The sequence below is a fragment of the Triticum urartu genome, chromosome 7A (genome assembly GCF_056163025.1).
Source record: "Triticum urartu cultivar PI428250 chromosome 7A, HENAU_Tu73, whole genome shotgun sequence".
NCBI classification, from domain to species: domain Eukaryota; kingdom Viridiplantae; phylum Streptophyta; class Magnoliopsida; order Poales; family Poaceae; genus Triticum; species Triticum urartu.
In genome coordinates, this window is record NC_141879.1 from 732736193 (window position 1) to 732761513 (window position 25321).

Below are 25321 nucleotides of genomic sequence, written 5' to 3' on the forward strand. Positions count from 1 at the left end.
GGAGTGGCACATTGACTAATAGGCAGTTGGCTTGAACAATAGACTAAGTTGCACAAATCGCTTGCAGGGGAGGTGAGAGTAGGGTGTACCAACAGTGAAAAACTACGAATCCACGAGTAAGGAGGAGGATTGCACAACGACTACTTGGTAGTTGGTCGGGATAGTAGACTAGTTGCACATCAAAGTTGTCATGATTGCTACATTGCAACCTCATGAAAGTTGAATGATGCAGATCCAAAAATTGGTTTTGAAAAAAGTTGCACGATACAGTACTAAAGTTGCATAATATAGCACGAAAGTTGGCATCGAACAAAATTCGTCGAAACATGCCCATGCGTGATCTAGTTTTAAAGATCTCGTCACAAGGAATCCAACGGCGAAGACGGATCTGAATTTCGATGTGTGGTTTGAACGATATGACTTTTTAAAAAATTGAAAATCCGAAATAAATACATGTGGATATGTTTTTTCTATTCACATAATGCCATCAATCACATGCACTAAGAGACAAAACATGCCCATACATGCATTCGATAAGTGACGGAGCCAGCGTGATGTGCAGACAAGAGCCGACCGCTCGATTCGTCTAAGTAGTGCGTAAGCACTTTTTAGATTTCAGGTAGAAAAAAATACTCCATCCTTTCCGGTTTATAGGGCTCAATTCAACAATCTCACCAACCAAGATAGATGGTGAGTGGTGGAATATTTTTTGTAATTTGCAAAAGCACCCAATTAATGCTCTTGTTTTCTTCAAAAATTTATGTTTACCAATGTATTAATTGCAATGCATGCATACATAAAGTACATGCATTGGTCGATTTTCTCTTAATACTTGCATGCAATTATTTAATGCACCTTCGAATCTGAAATTGTGATGGGGAACAACCAAATTGAGCCTTATAAAATGGAAAAACTAAGATTTTGAGATAAACCCTATAGACCGGAAAGGAGGACGTAATAATCAAGGTTGTGCTGAAGCAAAACAAAGTATGGGAATATTGTGGAAGGAGTCCCAGTTGAAGACCATAGTTAGTGCCAACGTGCACATTGAAAGAGTGTATGGTTGAGAAAGCCTTTTTCGTTGAAGGGGTATATATATTGGTAGTAGCACCTAGGATAACCAACACAAACTAACCTAACCAGCTACAAAGTCCTAATCCTAGTACCATTGGGTAATTGTTTTGTGTACCAACCGGACACAAAAAGTCGTGGTTATGAAGTTTTCCTATGGATGAAAACTTGCGCACAAAATATACCAAGTCATGAGCCAAGGAATTAATCGCGAAGTTGCCTAGCTTTCCAACAATAAATTTATTAAGATTGGCTACTGAATTAGGCTAGGCGAGGGAAGCATGCTAATGCGAATTTCCTTCATAAGATGGGGGCAGATCCTCTTCAGATGATCAAACTCTTTTGTCTCTACGATAGCCCTCAGGTTCGCCAGATACTGGAGGTAATGGTAGCACACATTCTTCAGCCCGGGGCAGCTGTGCTGGTTGGCGAGTGTCAGGATGGTTGCCGTCGATCCAATGTTGATGTACCCACATAGGTTCTTCTCACACATCACCCTCAGCCGCCGGAGGTCATACCGATCCGCTGCGATGAGCAGGTGTTGCAGAAGTACGCCCTTGTTCTCATCCACCAGAGGAGCTGGCAGCGAGTAACTGTAGATGAACCCCAGCATCATGTGAATATCGCAGCGTGCATGTCGGTCGTCTATTTGCACGATCATGGCAGTGGACGATGTGCCTTCTTTCATGGGGCCGAAGAGCAATGTCCTGAAGAAAGTAGAGCGGGCGGCGAGAATGCACTTGTGGGCTTTGAACGTCTCGCCGCCCACCTCAAAGATGACGTTCGTGCCCTCAATATTGAGGAAAAGGTCCATAAAGTTTTGCTACATGTCGAGCGGTGGCACCGGGATCAAGGAAGAAGTTGCAGTAGGGAGCACATCCTCGTCAAGGACCATGATATCGCACCGGATGGGGAAACTGTTGTCCTGACGAATTTCTCCAAGAACTCTGTTTTGAGGACCTTCTTATGGTGGTCGTACTGGTCTGGGAACTCAAATAGTTTACTACCACCATGGATACGAGCCGGCTCTTGCTTGTTGGTCTCTTCGACGAAACTGAACTCGAAATGTGCCTTCACAGGATCTATAGTGCCCTGGACAAGGCAAAGTTGTGGAAGGTTTCGTAAAGCGTCTCAACTCCCGTAACATGGGAGCCTGCATGTATTTATATTGATATTGGCAAGGCCAGCTCTCACAGAGGCATGCATCGATAGATAGATTACATCGTTGGTTGAAACAACCGAAGAGATAAGAGGAGAATTACATTAAGAGATAAACAAGTACTAACAAACTAGATCCTCCTAACTACTCTACGTGATGCCCAAGTCATATGTAACGTGACATGTTTAACACTCCCCCATAATCACAACTGTACTAAGTTGAGATTACGCTTAAACTCTTCAAAACTTCTGGTAGGCAATGCTCTTGTGAATCCATCTGCAACCTGATCTTTAGAGGGTATAAATCTGATCTCAAGCTGTTTGTTGGCAACACGTTCTCTTACAAAATGAAAGTCTATTTCAATATGTTTTGTTCTAGCATGGAAAACTGGATTGGCAGACAAATAGGTAGCACCAAGATTATCACACCACAAGCAAGAAGATTTATCTTGTGCTATTCCAAGTTCTTTGAGCATGGACTGAACCCAAATGACTCCTGTTGTTGCATTTGCTAATGCCTTATATTCTACTTCTGTGCTTGACCTGGAAACAGTAGCTTGTTTTCTTGCACACCATGATATCAAATTAGACCCATAAAAGATAGCAAAACCACCTGTTGACCTTCTGTCATCTAGACAACTAGCCCAGTCTGCATCTGAGAAGGCACTGACAAGTGTGGAAGAAGACTTACTAAATGTAAGACCTGTGGTTATAGTATTCCTTATATACCTTAGGATCCGTTTTGCTGCTGTCCAGTGAGCTATGGTAGGTGCATGAAGGAACTGACACACCTTGTTAACTGCAAAGGAGATGTCAGGTCGAGTAAGAGTCAGGTATTGTAGACCACCAACTAAGATCCTGTAACTAGTAATATCCTCTTGGTTCACTGGCTCGCCTTCTGTCAGAGATAATGATTCTGAACTAGACAGTGGTGTTGGAGAAGGTTTATAGTTTTGCATGCCAATTCTACTTAACAGTTCAGCGGCATACTTTGCTTGAGATAGATGAATACCATTACCATGTTTCTTAACTTCAATACCCAAGAAGAAATGCAGATCTCCCAAATCCTTGAGAGCAAACTCAGAGCCTAGGTCCTTGAGCAGTGCTGTTACAGCTCCATCAGAAGAACTAGTAACAATAATATCATTAACATATATGAGAACAAATATGGATGTCTTATGTTTGTTATAGATAAATAGAGACGTGTCGGATTTTGATGAAACGAAACCAAGAGATTGAAGTTTCATGCTCAACCGTGAGTACCAGGCCCGAGGTGCTTGTTTCAATCCATACAGTGCTTTATCAAGCTTGCAGACATGAAAAGGTGCATTTTTGTCTTCAAACCCAGGAGGTTGTTTCATGAACGCTTCCTCTTCCAGAACACCATGAAGGAACGCGTTCTGTACGTCTAGCTGTCTGAGACTCCATCTCCTGGACACAGCTATTGATAGCACAAGGCGTATCGTTGCAGCTTTAACAACAAGACTAAATGTATCTTCATAATCTATGCCATACCTTTGCTTGAAACCCTTTGCTACAAGTCTTGCCTTGTACCGATCTACAGTGCCATCAGATTTTTTTCTTGATTCGATAGACCTACTTGCAATCAATTAAGTTTCTGCCTTGCTGAGGAGGAACAAAATGCCACGTCTTATTTTTCTTCAATGCCATGATTTCTTCATCCATGGCCAATTTCCACCTAGGATCACCAAGTGCTGTTATCAAATTGTTAGGTTCACCAGTTGTACAGGACATACCAAACTTAGAGAAATTTTTCTAATTTAAACGAGCTGTTATTACCTTTTGAAGTCTTGTACGCGTAGCCACAGGAGAAACTCCAGCGTGTGCAGGCGCAGAAGATCCCTCGGATGCATCAGCTTCAGGCGCTGTCGCCTCTAATCCCGAGGCAGATTGTGTCGCGCCTGCTGGAGACAACTGCGGCGTGGGCGACCGGGCCGGACTGGTGGGGCCTGGCGAATCTGGCGCGGGCCAATCCGGTAAGCCAGGCGCAACCGCCCGCCAAGCTGCATCTGGAGATTGGAGCGGGCCCGAGCCATCGTTGTCGCGCGCGGTAGTGCGCTCCAGGCCCAAGGCGGGGCCAGGTGCTATACGCCCAAGTCCCGGGGCGGATTCTGGCCCCTGCTGCGATGGAGATCCCGAGGTGGATACGCCTCGGTTTGCGCCTGTGTCTCTAGCTGGGGGGCACATAAAATGAAGGCTGTTTTCTTTGTGATTTGCACCATCTGAACAATCTGCAGCAGTAATCTCAGGCATAATATGATGATTAGGTACAAGTTGATCAGTACTATTATTTACTCCCCCATGATCAACGCCGGATAAGGATGAGGGCAGAAGAAGTATTTCTTTGCGAAGAAGGGCACCGACATTTGGGTGGAGTTTGGCAAAAGGAAAAACGGTTTCATCAAAGACGACATCCCTAGAGATATACACACGTCCAGTAGAAACATCAAGACATTTGACACCCTTGTGTTGTGCACTATAACCAAGGAAGACACATTGGGTTGATCTAAACATGAGTTTACGATTGTTGTAAGGGCGTAGATTCGGCCAACAAGCACAACCAAACACACAGAGTGAGGAGTAATCTGGTTTGGTGTGAAGAAGACGTTCAGTGGGTGTTTCATGATTGATGACACGGCTAGGCAGAATATTGATGAGATGGACGGCTGTGAGAAAGGCCTCATCCCAATACTTGAGTGGCATGGATGCGGCAGCAAGGAGGGAGAGACCTATGTCAACAATGTGCCTATGCTTACGTTCAACGGAACCGTTCTATTGATGAGCATGGGGGCAAGAAACGTGATGAGAAATTCCTATCCGTTGAAAGAAGGAGTTGAGTTTCTCATACTCACCACCCAGTCCGATTGCATAGCAAGTATTTTGCAATAAAATTTCCTTTCTACTAAAGCTTGAAAGTTAAGAAAAACTTGGAAAACATCGGAACGTTTCTTAAGAAGATATATCCACGTGTACTTGCTGAAATCATCAATGAAGCTCACATAATAGTTGTGCCTACCAACAGAGGAGGGAGTCGGTTCCCATACATCCGAAAAAATAAGTTGCAAGGGTTTTGTAGACACACTAGTGGAAATTGGGTATGGTAATTGGTGCCTTTTTGCTCTTTGACAAGAATCACAAATAGTTTCACGATCATGCTCATCAACAAAAGCGAGCTTATTTTTGCTAAGAATTTGATAGACAATAGAGAAAGACGGGTGGCCTAAACGATTGTGCCATCGTTCTGAAGACACCTTGAATGCTCCATAGGCTTGCTTATTTGACTTGGAAAACTTGGGAATCAACGGGTAGAGACCTTCCACACATCTACCGCGATAGAGGACCCTCCTCGTGACCTGATCCTTTATCAAGAAGAAAAAAGGGTGAAACTCTATGAAGACACCATTATCAAGAGTAATACGATGAACCGAAAGGAGATTTTTTTATGCATTGGGAATGTGTAGGACTTCATCTACAAGAATATCACGATGTGGGGTTTTAATAATAGACTTGCCAACATGACTTATCATCATACCTGGACCATTTTCTGCAGTGTGGACTTGCTCTTGGCCATGGTATTTCTCATGCATGGTCATTTTCTCTAGCTCGGAGGTGATGTTCTCATTTGCACCGGAGTCAAGATACCAGTTGGAATCTGCTCCATATGAGGCATCTGCTGCAGCTGCAACTCGTCTCCTCTGAGAGTTGTCGTGTGCATAGCGCCACTTACACTCCTTTGCAATGTGGTTAGTTTTTTTGCAAATCTGACACTTGTTTTCATATTCTTCATACCCGGTGAAACGGCCGCCTTGACGACCTTGATTGTTGTTGTAGTTATGGCGTGGGGGCCCATTGTTGTTGTAGTAGCCCCCGCCACCGCCGCCATTGTAGCCACCACCAGAGCCGCGGTAGCCACCACCGCCGCCCTGGTTGTAGCCGCCATCACCACCTCCGCTGCTGTTGCCGCGGTAGCCGCCGCCACCGTTGTTGTAATTGCTGTTGCCGCTGCCGTTTCCACCCTTGGGTGAGTTACGGTAGCCACCCTTGGGAGCGCCGCCGCGTCCCCGTGAGGCACTGTTGGCCGAGGACTTGAAAGCCCCGGCGCCTGTGCCCTGGAAAAGCTCCATGCGCTGATCAAAGTTCGCCACCATGCCGAAGAGATCATCAACAGATAGTGGTTCGGTGCGGACATCTAGGGCTGAGATAAGTGGTTCATAATCCATGTCAAGGCCAGCAACTATGAAGGAGATTAGTTCTTCCTCTAGGAGGGGTTTTCCTGCCATAGCAAGTTCATCTGACAGGGATCTCATGTGACCGAAGAAGGCAGCAGCAGATTGGGATCCCTTCTGGGCGTTGGTGAGGGCGGTGCAGCAGATGTTTATTTTCGATCTGGATTGGGCTGCAAACATGTTTGTGAGAGCGGACCAGATGGCTTGTGAGGTTTCCAGAGAGGCAACTTGCACTAGGACTTCCTTAGAAAGATTCCTGAGCAGATAGGCTACTAGTTGCTGATCTTGGATTAACCAAGCAGCATAGGCTGGGTTGGGAACGACCTGGTCCTTCCCTTTGGAGTTTTTTTGAGATGATTTTGGATGATGGTTCAGGGATGGTTCCATCAAGGTAACCAAAGAGACTTGCCCCAATGATTTGGGATCGGGCTTGGGCACGGCAAAGCACATAGTTGGTGCGGGTTAAGGGTTTAGAGATGGTGTTGTTGAGGCCGGCTGAGGGAGTTTGGCTTGGGGAAGCCATGGCGGGTAGGAGAGGAACGATGGAGGCTAGACGAGGTGGGAGAGGAGGCTGTGTATACCATGAAAGGTTTCGTAAAGTGTCTCAACTCACGTAACATGGGAACCCGCATGTATTTATATTGATATTGGTGAGGCCAGCTCTCGCAGAGGCATACATCGATAGATAGATTACATCGTTGGTTGAAACAACCGAAGAGATAAGAGGAGGATTACATTAAAAGATAAACAAGTACTAACAAACTAGATCCTCCTAACTACTCTATGTGATGCCCAAGTCATATGTAATGTGACATGTTTAACAAGTTGTACTGTTACGAGGCCGCCATAGGCATGGGGGCAGTAGTAGATGCAGCAACATTGACCGCCGATGATGAAAAAGCAAGAGCCGATGGATCCGCGGGTGTGCGAGACAAGCAAGTGGTATCCGTTTGCTGCCCCGGCGTCGATGCTAGCGGAAGCATTGTCCCCGAGGAGCTTGCTGTTGGAGATGACAGATTTACCCATGAACGACATGATGATCGATGAATTTGCTGTCAAAGCGCTTCTGCCCACCGGCCGTATCGTGATACAAAGAAGCCCAGGATATTTATTGCGTCCGAGCCCGAATTCAGTCCGCTGCAATTCAATTATTTGGTAACGAATTTACCCATATATTCAATTATCCGCTGGAGATTCAAGGAATACAACCGCATCTTAGCCTAGCCTCTCTTTCTCTCTCTCTCTCTCTCTGCAAATATGTCATCGCACGTCGCCATAGTCGTCGAAGCATATGCCTCGTAGCATCACTGAGGCCGTCGAAGCATGCTATACGCACCACCAAGATGGGGGCTAGGCGAGGAAAAACTTATTCCATAGTGTTGCCGCCGCCCGTCTTCCTAGGCACGACACAAATCGTAACAGAACTCAAAGAAACATCTTAAAATAAAGCCCTCCCACTCGTAAGGGCCTTGATCCATTGTGTTCCATGTTCCTAAGGCCACGAGAGGCAAAGTAACACTAATCTCCTTTTTGCGGGGAGGAGGAATATTGAACAATTTTTAATACGCAATGAACTTTATTAATTAAATGATGAAGATCTTTTAATATACGGAGAAATTTTCTTAATATACATTGAATATTGTTTGATAAAAGACATACTGGACAATCTCGAAAATATATTTTTTTCTATTTTTCATAGGCTCTTAAATATATAGCTCCTAAAATACGACAATGGGCCTGTTGTTGAAAAACCTACTAAGACACAATGTGAAACAAAAACAGCTCATGGGCAGAGTGGGCCGGCAAATTTGTGCTGGCTTCAGCAAACCTGTTCTGGGCGGCAAAAAAGAGCTCTTGATTTTCCTGGTATGTATCGGTGTGAGCATGTTAAGGATCGTAATACTTTCTAACAATCGATGTATTAAGATGAGCTACTGAATTAGGCTAGGCGAGGGAAGCATGTTAAGGATAATTTCCTTCGTAATACGGGGGCAGCTCCTCTGCAGATGATCAAACTCTTCGGTCTCCACAAAAGCCCTTAGGTTCGCCGGACAGTCGAGGAAATGGTAGCACGCCTTCTTCAGCCCATCGCAGCTGTGTTGGTCGGCGAGCGACAGGATGGTTGCTACCGAGCTAATGTCGATGTAGTCGCATAGCTTGTCCTCACACATTGCCCTCAGCCGCCTGAGGTCATACCGATCCGCCGCGACAAGCAGGTGTTGTAGAAGAACGCCCTCGTTCTCATCCACGGGAGGAGCTGGCAGCGAGTCTCCATAGATGAACCTTAGCATCATGCTGAATACCTCAGCGTGCATGTCGTCGATCTGCAGGATTGTGTTCGTCGACGCCGTGCCTTCTTTCATTGGGCCGAAGAGCTGCGCCCTGAAGAAGGCAGAGCGGGCCGCGAGAACGCACTTGTGGGCGGTGAACGTCTCGCCACCCACCGGAAGACGACGTCCGTGCCGTCGCCGGACAGGAGAAGATCCATAAAGTTCTGCTGCATGTCGGACGGTGGCACCGCGATGAAGGAAGAAGTCCTTGTTGTCGCGCCCTGCGCAAGGACCATGACGTCGCATCGAATGGTGAATCTGTCGTCTCTGATGAATTTCTCCCAGGTCTCCTTTTTGAGGACCTTTGTATGGTGGCTGAACCGGCCTCGGAACTCGAATATCTCACTACCATCATGGATACGTGCCCGCTCTTGCTCGTCGTTCTCTTCAACGAAACTGAACTCGAAATGTGCCTTCACGAGGTCTATAGTGCCGATGACAAGGCAAAGTTGTAGTGTTACCAGGCTGCCGTCGACGTGGGGGTCATAGTAGATGCGCCAGTGTTGGCCGCGGATGATGAAAGGAAGAGACCAGAAGAATTTGTTGGTGCGCGAGTGGCCGTCAACGACAAGCAAGTGGTACCCTCTGTCTGCGCCCGCGTTGATGATGGGGGAGGCCGCGCTGAGGAAATTGCCGCCGGAGTAGACAGATTCACCCGTGAACGTCATCATGATCGACGAAACAGCTCTAAAGTACCTGTACCTGCAGAAATCGTGGTACGCAGATTAGGGCCAAGTCTGTCAGGTACGTACGCTATATATACAAGGCAACGCCACATGATGGAGGAACGAATAAGAGACCTAAACTCAATCTGGTGCAAGATCGAATCGGATGGTGCCAGCATATATCTCTGAGAAAATTCCTTATCCCGAGTATGCTGAGGCCCCGGGTTTATACCATATAAACATGGATTTGCTGGAGATTGGTAAAGGAAACATCTCTTTCTCTTTTTTAGCGGGCAGGTAAAGAATAGAACATCTCATCTTTACCTAGTTAAAATTTCTCATAGTTTAGTTTTTGCCTTCGGCACAACAGACATCAACCCGTCTTTCCTTTTCTTTTACCATCTCTCTGTCCTCTATCTATATTTTTGGCCCCGAGTAATGATATTTTATTATTAATAACATATCATTTTATTATGAAGAGGACGTCAACTTTATTATTTAGAGGATGTCAACTTTATTATTACGAGGATGGCATTTTTAATTACAGAGGTTGATATTTTTATTATTGAGAGGATGAAATTTTTATTAATGATAGGATGTCATTGCTATTATTAAGAGAATGGCATTCTTTTTCTTTTTGACCATGACAATTGCTCTGTGTGATTTTTCTGCGTAGGGTTTCCTTTTGTCTCGAAGTTTTTTTCTCCCATGGGCCGCTGCACACAGGGAAAAAGAATCCGGACGAGCCTTCGCGCGACTTCTCTCCACAAAGAATCCGGAAAGAGAATTTTCACGCGCGCACGAGTTTCTTTGGCGCGATAGTGGGTTTCGCTGCCGCTGGAGGACTGGTCTGACCATTTTCTTGTGTGCTAGCCTCATGGGACAATTCATTTTTCTGTGAGGTATATACTAACCTATAGTAAAATGTGATATTTTCCTCGGTGCTTAAGTAAACCCGCCTGGAAAATTCATTATCCTGTGAGATGCTTCGGGCCCCACAGGAAAAATGATCACTGTGAGGAAAACTTCAGTTTCTGGTAGTGGTATCACTTGCCCTTTCCCTGCAGGATGAAGAGGAGCCCGCTGCAGTAGAGCCCGTGAAGGCGCTGGTCAAGTTCAGTTTTGTTGACGACACCGACAAGCAAATGCCGACATGTATTCCTGCTGGCAAAATATTCGAATTCCTAGGTAACTCCGCGAGAAGGGAGGGCATGGACATATCAAGTACCTCAAGGACGACAGCTTCACCTTCCGGTGTGACATAATGATCCTAAGTCACACATGCAACACCTGTGCCTTCATCATGGTGCCACCATGTGACATGCAACTGAACTTCAACGACCTTCTCCTGTCTGGGAACGGCTCTGACGTGGCATTCCAGGTCGGCGGCGAGAAGTTCGCCGCCCACCGGTGCATCCTCGCTGCCCGATCAGTTGTGTTCACAGCGGCGCTCTTTGGCGCCATGAAGGAAGGCACATCGATGGTGGTACAGGTAGATGACATGGACGCGGCCCTCTTCAAGGCGATGCTAGGGTTCATCTATGGCGGCTTGCTGCCTACACCGGGCACCGAAGAGAATGAAGGCATCCTTCTGCAGCACCTGCTCGTTGCAGCGGACATGTATGACCTCCCAAGACTCAGGGCAATGTGCGATAAGAAGCTGTCTGAGCACGGCAACGACCATCCTGACGCACGCCGAGTAGCACGGCTGCGATGGGCTGAAGAAGGCGTGCTGCGAGTCCTCCGGTGTCCGGACAACCTGAGGGCGGTGGTGTCCACTGATGGCTTCGATCATTTGTGCAGGAGCTGCCCCACTCTTATGAAGGACATGATCATTGGACTGCTGCCGGCTAACTAGGACTTCATCATCATATTGATGTATAGCTCTTGTGTTCACGTCAATTTCTCACATCCCTTGCTTACTGTATTTGTCATTGCAGAAGGAAAGGGGAATGAAGGCTCTTCGACTTTGATCTAGGAAGACTCTTGGAGGCAGCAACCGAGGTGTTTAACAGGTCGAGGGGTGGGTGCCATTTCTCACACTGGTTCAGTGATGGATGGCGTTTTCTAGCTTTGGACGAATTGCTATCTAAGTAGGATTGGGGCTGCGAAAAGTTCGTCACAAGAGAGTTCATGAACTACAACCTCATCAAGGGCAGCTTAACCTTCCGGTGCGACCTCTGGGTGGCCTCGGATGATGTGATCAAAACCACCACTTCGAAGGGATGAAGAAGGTGTGCAATGGTTTGCTGCGTCGTCCTTTCCTTGCCAAGCTGCCATCTAAGTAGTAGCTCATGCGAATTCAGTGGATCTTAATCTATATATTTCGTTAATCTTCTAGTAGGATTACTATTTACTGTATGTCCTTGTTTACCGGATGCTTCATCGTATCTGTGTCGGGCATGCAAATCCGCTGGTCAATTGCTATATATTCAGAAATGCTTCTACTCCTATCGAGTTTGTTGTCATGCAGCTATATTGATCTAGTAATCTGCAATAAAATTGTTTGAAACTTAGCAATTGTCGATGCAAAAAAAAGAGAAAGTACTATGTATCTGAAACATAGCAGCCGTGTTAAACTGACTTGTCTGTAGCTCTTCCCGCCCCAAAAAAATGACTTGTCTGTAGGTTTATTTTTAAAATAATCATACAGAAAAAGAATAATAATCTAGGTTGTGCTGAAGCAAAACAAAATATGGGAATATTGTGGAAGAAGTCCCAGTTGAAGACCATAGTCAGTGCCAACGTGCACATTGAAATAGTGCATGGTTGGCGAAAGCCTTTTTCGTTGAAGGGGTATATATATTGGTATCCAAGCACCTAGGATAACCAACACGAGCTAACCTAACCGGCTACAAAGTCCTAATCCTAGTACCATCGGGTAATTGTTTGTGTACCAACCGGACACAATGTACCAAGTCGTGGTTATCAAGTTTCCCCCAAAATGCTAGATTTACGTAGGACCTACGGGTTGTTACGTAACTTGCCTGAAGAAATCTCTTAGCCCCCCTGATTTCATCCGTGCGTGTAGTAAAATGCCCTGAAAGCATACTAGTTATCTAAGGATATATAACTGATGCGCCATTTCATCCAAAAAACCGATTCGATCAACCTGCATTGTGTGGGTATTGTAAAATGCAATCATGCATATGTAAGGATAGATGATACCAAAATATAGAAGAGCTAATCATGAGCCAAGGAATTAATCACAAAATTGCCTAACATTCCAACTATAAATTTATTAAGATGGGCTACTGAATTAGGCTAGACGAGGGAAGCATGCTAATGAGAATTTGCTGAGTTAGACTCAATGTTACTGTTGAAGTTAGGCCCCTCCCAATGCTCCACCTTGTACAGGTGCTAAGTCTGCCATGTAGGCAAAAAAATCTGATGTGGCAGGACAATTAAGAGAAGAGATATGGGTTTGGTGACCCCAGGAAGAACCAATGCCAAGCATGCAAACCTAGGCCAAACCTTAGCTCCGTCGGGCCGCGACCCCGCCTACCCCCCTCCCCTCTGCCGCCGTCGGCGAGCTCCGTCGGGCAAAGCCCGGTGGGCGCGGCGGCTATGCCCTTCTCCCCCTGTGCTCGTGGGACGCTGGCACGGGGCGGCCTCCTCGAGCGGTGGCGCTGGACATCGCGGGGTTCAGCAGCTCGCGGGCCGGCTGGCTGGTGGCGGCGCGCAGGCGCCCTGGATCTGGCGCGCGGCGGGGAGGCTGCGGCGCTCCCGTCTCGGGAGGTGGCGCGCAGTCGGCCTCCTGTTGTATCCGGCCGGATCGGGCGGTGGGGGTCGGTCGGCGGCACATGGCATCGGTGGTGCGTGCCCAGCAGCTCCGACGCTAGGAGCTCGCTGGGCGACGCGGGTAGGGCAGCGGCCGGGGGTGGATGTTGCTCCGGCCGTGGGCGGCGAATTGTGGAGGTCCGGCGATGGTGGACTCCCGGTGTCTTGGCAGCTTCATGGTGGCTTGGCGGATCTGCCTGCGGCGGCGACCGTCTTCTCCGTTGTCGACTTGTCTGTGATCTACCGTTTCGGCCTTCACCCATCTCCTCGGCTCCCGGTCGCTACTCCCTTCGAAGGGCTGGCCCTTTCCCAGCTGCGGTCCATCGCTCGTCCCGCACCCGGTGCAGCAGAACCGAGCTCGTCTCGCGCACGGTGCAGCAGGACTGACCTCGTCCCCCCCCCCCCACGGTGCTGCAGGACCGAACTCGTCTAACGCTCCGGGCTGCAGGATGGGTCGATGGATGCCAGTGCTGGCCGACCTATTGGTTCTCGACACTGGGAGTGGACCAGGGGTGCAAAGGCGGGTCCTCTTCCGCTCGTCTCTTTGGTTGGGGTACCGGCGGGTCTCGGGTGCGGTGGTGTCAAGGTCTTGGATGCCGGGGCGGCGGCCCTGGTGGCGGTAGCACGGTGCTCTTGGGCAGAGCCCGTGTCTTGGCGCTACTCGGTGACCATGGCCGTGTGGGCGGCGTGGTAGCCGGGGTGTAGCGTTCAGTGGCGGTGAGTGTTGGCCGGGGTGAAACCTGCTCTATCTTCGGACGGACCGGTGACGGCGAAGCTCGTTCCCGTCTTGAAGGCGTCGTCGCGGCTCTCACCACCCGTCGTGCGGCTCCAGGGGAAACTCTGATCCTCGGATCTGGCGGTGGCGGCGCTCCGGTGTCGTATCCTTCCTAAAGGCGCCGCTTTGGAGTCCATGGTTCGTTGTATGCAACTTCATCTCTTCGTGGTAGTGTGCTAGGGGTGGTGTTGCTGAGCTCAGCGCTTTTGTATCCTACCTTGGGTGTGTGGTGTTGGCGTGCGTTTTTTCTGGATGATGTTGGTCTTTGCTTTATATATAAAGCGGGGCGAAAGCCTTTTTCGGTAAAGAGTTTAGTAGCTAAGTCATTAAATGAAGGGAGCTTAGCAACAACAACTTAAACACCAATGCATTGGGGACTATACTTGCTAAACTATTTAATGTGCTTAGCACCTTATCTAAGCCCATACGTCGAACTTCCTGCTCAGATTAAATGATACATCCTTATTCGGATCACTAGTCAGCTTCTCTCGAGATAAGAAGAGGCATCACACAAAATTGGCTTCTATTCGTGTGTTTAATCTATTGTTACAATCTGCTTCCAGAAACAGACATTGTTGCCATCTTGTATTTGTGGTCACGGTCACGTTGCATGCACGGGTTGGAAGTTCAAAGGCGTTGGTTGCATTTGACAAAGTGCGATTAATTCCAGGGTAAGTGTAGCCACAGTTCTCGTACGATCCTTGTGATCTTGCCCATAGTTCGAGCACTAGGTTCAAGTTCAACAGCTTGGTCTCCCACACGGCCGGCCGGCCGGCGACATAAGGCGATCCTCCGTTGGTTAGTTCGTTTGCTGTTTCACCTCTCTCTCTCTCTCTCTCTCTCTCTCTCTCTCTCTCTCTCTCTCTCTCTCTCATATCTACTGGTGTGCGGCATCATAACGTTGCAAATTACTTGCAGTTGCCGATTCATCAATCAATCATGTCCTTCGCGGGTTTATCTGTCATCGCCGACGGCAAGATCCTGAGCAAAGCAGCCTCACCTGCCATAGCTGGCACTAGCGGGTACCATTTGCTTGTCGTCGAAGGCCTCTCGCGCACTCCAGCGGGCGAGCCCTTTTTGTCACGCTGCATCACAGTCGGAGGCACTCATTTGCATATCCTCTGCTACCCCAACGGCAATAACACTGACAACGCCGGCTTCATCTCACTTAGTATTTTCCTCCGAAAGGTAGCCACTGGAACCGAAGAGCCCGTGAAGGCGCAGGTCGAGTTCAGTTTCGTGGACGAGACGGAGAAGCAGGAGCCGGCACGCATCCATGCAAGCAGAGTACTCGAGTTCCAACTCTGGGAGGAGACAGAAGAATTCCACAAGTTCGTGCGAAGGGACGTCCTGGAGAAATCCAAACACTTCAAGGACGACAGCTTCACCATCCGCTGCGACATCGTAGTCGTAGATCCGATATGCGTCGACACTTTGGCCTCTATCGTAGTGCCGCCGTCGGACATGCAAAGAAACTTCAACGACCTTCTCATTGCAGGGGAGGGCGCCGATGTTACCTTCCAGGTCGGCGGTGAGACGTTTGCCGCACACCGCTGCGTCCTCGCTGCACGCTCTACCGTCTTCAAGGCAGCTCTCTTTGGCCACATGAAGGAAGGCACGTCGTCGGCCGTCGTGCAGATAGACGACATGGACGCGGCGGTGTTCAAGGCAATGCTCGGGTTCATCTACGGAGACTCGCTGCCCGTGCCAAGGACGGATGAGAACGAGGGCGAGGGGGTCCTGCTGCAACACCTGCTCGTCGCGGCGGACAGGTACGACCTCCGAAGGCTTAGAGCGATGTGCGAGAAGAAACTCCACATCGAAGTGGGCACGCTGACCACCATCCTGGCACTCGCCGAGCAACACGGCTGTGTCTGGCTGAAGAAGGCAAGCTATGAGTTTCTCCGTAGCCCGCCGAACCTGAGGGCTGTCGTAGAGACAGAAGGGTTTGAACATCTCTGCAGCAGCTGCCCCACTCTTATGAAGGACATGCTCCTTGGCGTGCTGCCGCCTAATTAGTAGAAGTTCATCTTAATGCAATTGCTTGCTCTCTTATATATTTTGTAATCTTCTGTTTATGTCCTTGATTTGGAGGTGGTTCATCCAATATCTGCTGGGAATGCAATCCGCGAAGTTCTATTGAAATATGCAATTTCCCTCTCAGGAGTGGTTAAAACGAAGTTGTACTGCGTCCACAGTGTGATGAAAATTCTAATAGCTAGTTGCGCTATGCCGTTGAACATCTTTGTTTTTTTTTAAAAAAGAACATCTTTGTTGTTAAAATCTATCTATCTTCTATCCATCCATCCATCCATTTTTATACATCCCAGGTGCTAGAATCAAGCCTGCCTAAATAAACCGATTATACAAGTTTGTCACGTGCATTGTTTACCAAAGGTAGACAATGTGAGTCCGTAAAGGACACACAAAAAAAGATACAAACCGGCACCAAGCCAACACAAGCACGTAGGTTCCCAGAAACTTATAAAAGAAAAGCACGTAGATGTTTTGCAGCACGTAGGTGTTTAAAAAAACACGTAGGTTCAGAGAAAAGCAAATACGTACGAAGCATATGTCCACCTACAGACTTCCGTGAAGGACTCAAATTTGTAAATGCGTGCATCCATGTAGAGCGTGCTACAAATTAATATTACTGAATTTTCAAAGTATAACCCTATTTTACAAATGATATTCTTAATATAAAATACCAAAAAAATTACAGTACTGGTATGAATCCATGAAAAGCTAAAGATTGAAACAAATTGTACAGAGATATTATGTAATGATGGATACCCACTAAAAAGATAACACGCTAAAAATAGTTTAGTGTATCAAACATAGATTTAGCTATAAGATTTATATATAAGAAGATATTTATAGTTGAGATAAGTTTACGGGAAAATATTTATAGTATAGATTAAATCCAAGTTGGTTGGTGTCGACAGAGAACAAATTGATCAATTGCAATGTTCAAGACAAATGGAGTTTACGGAGAAGTTTTACACGGGGAAGGATCAAAATTTTAAAAAGTGTGTTACAAGGCATGCATGAAATCGAGAAGAGGGATGACATATCAATAAATATGTGCGATGTGTGCAAGTGAGCATATTGTATGAGCCAAGAAAAATGGTGTTGTTGCGGCAAAATAAAGTCTGAAGCAACAAATCATACCAATGTGCAAAAGCATATAAGTTTGTACAAAGCAACATGCATGGATACAATCTATGTCGAGACCATGCAAGGGATACATGTTTCAACAATTGTTGGTCGACATACACACCCTACAAGGGCAAGCGACATATATAGTTCAAAGAAGAATATAGATGCATCATAGCATGTAGAGACATATCAGTGCACACACACACACACACACACACACACACACACACACACACACACACACACACACACACACACACACACACAACAAAACAAAACAAATGCTTTAGGGCTACCAGAGGAAGGAGGAAGAGGAATGCAAAGTTAAGTATGAGTCATATATTTCAATTTAAGAAAATAGGGGTGAGGAGGTTGACACTAAAGGGTGAGGTGTGCAAGACATAACCTACAAATTAGTTTGAAAGTTCCTGATTTTGCACCATAGATAAAAAACCATTGACCTTTCGGGTCACAGAATAATGGATTTATTTGGCCCACGAACCAACATTTGCATAGTAAAATTGAATGGCAGTGCATGTCTGCGGAAGTAATATTAGCATAAGATACCAAAAATTTTAAGTGCTTTGGCTATTGGGTTTGCTCTAATGAGATATGTCTATATATCTAATAGCACATCAACGTCTAGCCGCGCAATTGCGCGGGTCACCCAGCTAGTTACAACTTATTTTATAAGCTTAAAATAGCAACCATAATTTAGTGATACGAAGTTATAAATCTTATGTAAAAAATCAGAAACGCTTTTATCCTGCTCGCGATGCAGCCACATTGAGACTTAGGAACTTAGCAATTATGCATGATAAAAATCATTTTTTTAAAGACCACTCTAAAAAGAAATAAATGAATTTGTACACTTTGAATAGAATGTCGAGGTTAGTATTTCAGTTTTCTGTAACATGCATGCAAGCAAAGTGATCGGTGTGGTCATCTATATGGAATTGTTGTACGAAGGCCCATTTCAATAAGTCATAGCAAGCATAGCAGTTTACAACCTCTGTAGCACATGGGCCCACACACATGTGGGTAACTAATTCATAAAGATATAATTTCGAAGATATTAGGGAAGACAATTTGATTTTAAAAAAAATCTAGCCCACCATATCAAAAAGAAAGGGAGTATCAATAAGAATGGCATGATATTACAATATTCTTTGAGTAAATTTGGAAGTTAATTTGTGTCACTGGCTTTACTTCTTAGTATCCGATCCATACTTCAAATAGAAAATTTGTTTGCATTTCAATTATAAACCGTTTTGTATGTCCTTCGCATTCAAAATTTATTGGTCATTGTTCATTGATAATAAGGTCTTATTGACCTTTCTTTTGGATTCGTATCCTATTGTGTTGGAAATGTGCCCTAGAGGCCATCCTGTGATGATCTATGTATCAATGAACTTATCTATATAGTCCTTGAACATTATCGATGATATATATCAATAAGTATGTGACTTGTTTGTGAGACTATGTGGTGTATGATAATTGTTCTACTCGTTTCTAGTCGTCAAGGTTGTGGACTCACATTATTTAAGTAGCATGCAACATAGTGGATGCCTCTATCTCACAAACAATGTAGCATTGGATGCTAGCATGGTATTTGTGGACTCGAATCCGACTGAGATGGGTAACCGAAATGGAATGAACCTTGTCGGCCGGTCCACCTCTCTGGCCGCCTTCCAGACATTGCCAGACGTCCGCAACCCCCACCCACGTGCCTGCCCCATTTGACTACATCGTCGTCCACGCCGAATCCACTCGTAGTCACGTACCCTCTCTCCCAGCCGACGCCATCCATGGCAGACATCATGCCCGACAAGTATTCGGTCAAATGTCATTGAGCTTTTATTTTACCTTCTCTTTGTTTCCTAGAGTAAGCACGATGGCGGGGTACACAGTAGTGGAGGATGAGTTGTTGTGTGATGCATGGAAGGTTGTATCTGCTCACTTTTGTAGGCATGAGGCAATGGGGCTCAACCTTTTGACAGCACATGCATTCTTTGTTTCATTAGCAAAAGCACTTTGCACCCTACGACTTGCATGTGATCCCGTGACACAGTGTGAACTCACTAGCCCATTGGTGATACATCATCTTCAACTCATTGATTCACTCAATGTTGCAACGTGATAATCATCATGTTGTATATCCCGAAGTGCTGCAGTTTTGTACCACAGAACCGAGGGCAGGCCATTTACATTCATACATTGTTGGATGAAGCTCAAGGAGTACAGTGCATACGGATTCTGACTCGAGTATTGTTGAATTTGCAATCAATGAATATTGTGCCGGTGTGCCCATTTTAGAGGTCTGTGTTTGAGATGCCCTAAACACTTGGAAACAACATATGCATGCCAAAAATGCGCAAGGGAAAATAAGTGCGGGGAACACAGCATTTGAAATGCCTCTTGTGGTCTATATGCGACGTGACCCGTCCATATGTTTGGACATAAAATGAATGAAAAATGGATGTAAATTCTTTAAGTTTCTGAATACAGGGCAGTATACATGTTTATTTTATACGTCCGCGGATCCTTGCTATACGCCCGTGACCGCGGACATTAATATTTGCGGGGCACAGAGGAAGACACCTCATCTTCTTTCTAGCTCATGTTTCCCAATCTTCTTCTTCCATTCTACTCTCATCATCTAGATCTGCTCTATTGACATTTCTAACGGACGTTTGGGGGCGCGCTTCTAGGATGTCAACGGTGACAATCGTCAATGAGGACGACGAGGTCCGGCATTGCTTATGGATGTTGCCTGTGACGACGGGTGAGATGATAAAGTACCGTCTCCGTCGCCTCGACTGTTAGATGGCCAAGTATGGCGAAAAGTGGTCTCTCAGCGAGATCGCCGTCACCAGTGCCGCCTCCTCTTAGGCTCGCTGCCCTTTCCCCCTGCCCACGTCTTTGGTGGCTGTGCCCGCACTGCACATGACGCACGAGGAAGCCGAGCGGATCATCTGCGAGTGTCAGGTTGCAGCCGGAAAACCCTGCCGCGACGCCGCACCCTTCCACCGCCCGAAGACCAACGACGACGACAACAATAGCTCCGACGATGATGATGAGGGAGCAGCTGGCCAGCCCAACATGGCCTATGAGGTCACCGGTAAGTATAGGGTAGTGTAGGATTAAATTTTTGTAGGTTTTTGGTTTTGTCCGGTTTAATGTAAAAACTATGAAATTTTAAATTAATATCGTCCGATTTGTTTGAGTTTGCATCGCTTTCATTGAAATTCGTTTAAAATGTAAATGAACATGTGCGGCTATCTTTTTTTGCGAGAAAACTTTTGATATATTCATCTCCAATGATGACAATACAACGAACACTAGAAATAATAATTACGTCCGGATTCATAGACGACCTAGCGACAATTAAAACAATTGAAGCGAACCGTAGGCGCGCTGCCGTCATCGCCTCTCCCTCGTCGGAGCCGAGTAAAACTTATTGGAGTAGACAGTCTGAAGGTCGTTGTGCAAAGGCACCATAGGATCAACACACCAGAACCGCAACCATCGCCGATGAAAAGTAGCGTAGATCGAAAGGATCCAACCTGAAGACACATGAACATAGGCGAACGACGAACAAATCCATCAAAAATAGATCCGTCGGAGACACATCTCCACACGCCCACAGGCGGTGCTAGGGGCACCACCGAAGCAAGGGCTAGGCTGGAAGAATTCTATTCCATCTTCAGGAAGCCGCCACCATCTTGCCTTCCTGAGTAGGACACAAACCTTAATAGAACTTAAAGTAACATCTAGAAACGGAGCCCTCCCACCGACAAGGGTTGGGATCCACCGCGGCTCCATGACCCTAAGGCCACTAGGGACGAGGCAGACATGCGGCAACGCCGGCAGGGGGCGGAGAAAATCTAAACTCGGGACAGGAGGCGGTTTGCTATATGCGGTTATCGTTGGATGGCCGGCTCCTGCATCCGTGACCGTGGACTAATGCTTCCTGTCCGCAGACGGATGCCGGAGCAAATTTGCAAGTCAGCGCGTGCATCTTTTTTTTTAGAACTGCGTGCATCTTTTTATAAGCACAAGAACGAGGACAAGTCTCACCGGTGTGCCACAGTTTTTTTCCCACCCCAGAGGCAGACCCAGAAGGGGTTTTCGGAAGGATGGGCCACACCATGAGAAATTGGCCCAACACCATATATATCAGAAAAAAGTGCCGAGTAACCTTTGAGGCCCAGCAGGCCAGCCCAGTCAGCATTCCACGCTGGCAACACTGCAGGACAAGATCGACCGCACGACTCGTGACCAATCCAATCGTAGTAGTATTAGCCCTAGGACCTTACGGTGGCGGCGCTACAGCGGACCAGCAGACCGCGGCATTAGCGCAACGGCGACAGGCACGCAAGACAGGACGGCAACCGGCAAGGCGATAGTTCGGCGGTGCAGCATCCAGCAAGCACGGCGCTGATCTGGGCACTGCAGGACAGGTGCTAGCTACTTGCACTTCCTCTCTCCAATACTCAAAATTTTGAACCTATCTTAGCACTGTAAAATATGAAATTGGCTTGTTAGTGAATTGTTCACCTGTGCATTTGCAATTTTATATTTTGTTGGATTTGTTAGTGAATTGCCATCTCTCTCGCAGGATCGTATATGTGCGTCGTCATAGCTTCATCCCTTGTTGTTGCAGGTTCATCAATCTATCATGTCCTTCGCCGGTGTATCTGTCAGCGCCAATGGCAAACTCCTGGGCTCTCCCACCTCCCCTACCACCGCCAGCGACAGCACTATAGGATACCACTTGCTCGTCGTGGAAGGCTACTCCCGCATCAACAGATCCATCGCCATCAATTCTCGCTATTTCACAGTGGCGGGCCGCCACTGGAGTATCTTGTACCACCCCAATGGCCGCAAAAACCATGACATGGATGGCCCGGGATCACTTTGTCTTTACCTCGCCGAGGAAGGTGGAAAGCCTGTGAAGGCGCAATTCGAGTTCAGTTTCATTGATGGGAGTGACCAGCCGGCGACGACATGCAACCATGCGCATGCTCAGGAATTATTTGAGTTCCAAGACTGGAACCACATCCCGCACGAAAAGCTCATCAAAAGAGAGGCCTTGGAGAAACACCTCAAGGGCGATAGTTTCACAGTTCGGTGTGATGTCATTGTTGTGGCGGGGGATGTGATCCCCACCACCACTTCTCCCTTCATCACGGTGCCGCCCTCCGACATGCAACAGAATTTCACCGACCTTCTCGTGGCTGGAGAGGGTACAGATGTGGTCTTCCAGGTCGGTAACGAGGCTTTGGCCGCCCACCAGTGCATCCTTGCGGCCCGCTCTACCGTCTTCAGGGCGGCCCTCTTCGGCCCCATGAAGAAAGGCACATCTCCGACGGTGGTTCAGGTAGATGACATGAATGGGACGGTGTTTAAGGCGATGCTAGGTTTCATCTATGGTGACACGCTACCTTTCCCTGCGGCAGACGAAAACGAAGGCGTCCTGCTGCAGCACCTACTCGTGGCGGCGGACAGGTACGACCTCCGGAGGCTGAGATTGATGTGCGAGAAGAAGCTGTGCGAGCACATCCGTGTGGGCACAGCGACGACCATTCTGGCCCTTGCGGACCTGCACCACTGTGACGGGCTGAAGAAGGCGTGCTATGAGTTTCTCCGATATCCGGCGAACCTGAGGGCGGTTGTGGAGACGGAAGGTTTTGAACATCTCTGCAGCAGCTGCCCCACTCTTATGAAGGACATGCTCCTTGGCGTGCTGCCGCCTAATTAGTAGAAGTTCATCTTAATGCAATTGCTTGCTCTCTTCCATATTTTGTAATCGTCTGTTTATGTCCTTGATGATTAGGAGATGATTTGTCCAATATATGGTTCTGGTTGGCATGCATGTAATCCGCTGTTCAACTGAAATATGCACTTCCCCTTTCAAAATAATTTGAAACGGGCTGCTGTAAAACAGCTGCATCTATTAGCTAGGTAGTTAAATTATGTGTGTATTGATATGTACCTTTCCATCAAATATGAGAAATGCTTCTATCCTGTTTGCCATGCAGCCACATTGATATAAGTTCAATTTAACAAACCACTGAGACTTAGGCACTTAACAATCATTGATGCTAAAAAAAACATCTTTCTTTTTCAAGAAGACGCAAGAACTTTCACTAGTAGAAAAAGGGTCAAATGTGAAGCACATTAGTGCCGGTTTGAATTTGAGCCGGCACTAATGTGACCATTAGTGCCGGTTCCAACGGCTAGGCGGGCGGGCATCATTAGTACCGGTTCGTGGGCAACCTTTAGTACCGGTTCATGCCACGAACCGGTACTAATGAGGTTGTGTCAGGCTATGGTCAGGCTGGGGCCCCCACGAAGACCTTTAGTACCAGTTCATGCCATGAACCGGTACTAAAGTTTCTTTGTAAGCTTATTTTTAGTCCCACCTCGTCAAGAGAGAGGCAGTATGAGCGGTTTATAAGCCGTGAGTGCACAGACAATGACGAAGAGTTGCAATGCTCACCTGCATGTTGATTAGCTTCAAGCCCTGCGGAATAGCATAGATTGCACTGAGCTATGTGCAGTGCAGTCTACACTATTCCGAATGGCTTGAAGCAAATTAACCAGCATTGCACCTCTTTTTTATTTTTAATAACTTATTTGAACTCCGGACTTCTTTTGTATTCAGTATGCAGCATTCAAAGCGACGTCATCAATTTCCAACATGTTCTAACATCATTTGTTGTTTTTCGGTCATTTACCTAATTCTTTAGAGAGCTAAATGACCGTGAAATTGAAAATCACTACAAAATGAATCCTGAAAATGTTGAAACTTGGCATGGTATCATCATATCACCCGCATAGCATGGGCGAAAGAATAGAGAGGGTCACGGCAAAAACTAGACGCACTTCGTGTACAAACTGGACAAACTCTTTCGGAGTATCAGGGTTTCGGACGAGAACTCATCTGTTACACGGCCACTTCAATGTTTTTTAAACTTATTTAAACTCCGGGCTTTTTTTGTGTTCAGTATGCAACATTCAAAGCGACGTCATCAATTTCCAACATGTTCTGACATCATTTGTTGTTTTTCGGTCATTTACCTAATTGTTTAGAGAGCTAAATGACCGTGAAATTGAAAATCACTACAAAATGAATTATGAAAATGTTGAAACTTGGCATGGTATCATCATTTCACCCGCATAGCATGTGTGAAAGAGTAGAGAGGATGACGGCAAAAACTGGACGCACTTCGTGTACAAACTGGAAATAGAAGAAAATAAATAGAAGAAAAGAAATAATGCAGAAAAGAAAAAAAAACTATACAAAAAAATTACTCAAAAATAAATAGAAGAAAATAAATAATGCAGAAAAGAAAAAACTATATAAAAAATTACTCAAAAATAAATAGAAAAAAATAAATAATGCAGAAAAGAAAAAACTATATAAAAAATTTGTTGACGCGCTGCCCAGTGGGCCTGCCAGACCTAGGGTGTGCAAATGCAGGCCCAGAAGGGCCAGCAGGCTCACAGGGCAGCGCGCCCTTGTTAATTAGGCCCAGAAGTCTGCTATATAGAGAAGCTTGAAGGAGCAGCCGCGGCTGGGTTTATAAATCAGTGCGGCTGCCCTTCGCTCGGCGAGGTGGGACTAAACATTGTGCACCGCCGGTGGCAGCGCACAACCTTTAGTACCGGTTAGTGGCTCCAACCGGTACTAAAGGGGGGGGGGGGGTCTTTAGTACCGGTTCGTGGCACGAACCGGTACTAAAGGGGCCGTTTCCCGCCCCTTGGCCTGGCGAAAATTGGCCTTTAGTATCGGTTGGTGGCTCCAACTGGCACTAAAGACCCTTCCTATATATATGGAACCTACGAAAAAATCAGTTCATCGACCACCAGTAGTTCTTGTCGATCCAAACTTCTTCGCCGCGCCCGTCGCCCCATCGCGCGCCGCCCTCGCCGCCCCCGCCGCCCGTCGCCGTCACCGCCCGGCCCGTCGCCCCCGCCGCGCCTGTACATCGCCGCCACCTCTCGCCCGCCGCGCCCGCCCCCCGTCGTCGCCCGCCGCCGCCCCCCGATCGTACGTACACACACAAACACACAGAGACACACACACACACACCACACACACACGCACACACAGAGACACACACACAC

The 25321-nt window shown here is 47.0% G+C and overlaps 2 protein-coding genes and 3 pseudogenes across 2 annotated transcripts; 3 read left to right on the forward strand and 2 right to left on the reverse strand.

Annotated features, from left to right (window-relative positions):
- Positions 1–1324: 1324 nt before the first annotated feature.
- Positions 1325–1909, reverse strand: LOC147962411 (BTB/POZ and MATH domain-containing protein 2 pseudogene; annotated as a pseudogene).
- A 6498-nt stretch (positions 1910–8407) lies between these two features.
- On the reverse strand, positions 8408–9474 carry LOC125519498 (BTB/POZ and MATH domain-containing protein 2-like; annotated as a pseudogene).
- A 163-nt stretch (positions 9475–9637) lies between these two features.
- On the forward strand, positions 9638–11329 carry LOC147962412 (BTB/POZ and MATH domain-containing protein 1-like; annotated as a pseudogene).
- Positions 11330–14965: 3636 nt separating this feature from the next.
- On the forward strand, positions 14966–16045 carry LOC125519500 (BTB/POZ and MATH domain-containing protein 2-like). The gene has a single exon (XM_048684292.1). The coding sequence runs from the start codon at positions 14966–14968 to the stop codon at positions 16043–16045; it is 1080 nt and encodes a 359-aa protein (XP_048540249.1).
- Positions 16046–21866: 5821 nt separating this feature from the next.
- LOC125519501 (BTB/POZ and MATH domain-containing protein 2-like) lies at positions 21867–22949 on the forward strand. The gene has a single exon (XM_048684294.1). It carries the CDS (start codon positions 21867–21869, stop codon positions 22947–22949), a length of 1083 nt encoding a protein of 360 aa, XP_048540251.1.
- Positions 22950–25321: the final 2372 nt, after the last annotated feature.

Bases quoted from the DNA above. Each gene is read 5' to 3' on its own strand.
- LOC125519500 (XM_048684292.1), top strand. From the start codon at position 14,966: ATGTCCTTCGCGGGTTTATCTGTCATCGCCGACGGCAAGATCCTGAGC.
- LOC125519501 (XM_048684294.1), top strand. From the start codon at position 21,867: ATGTCCTTCGCCGGTGTATCTGTCAGCGCCAATGGCAAACTCCTGGGC.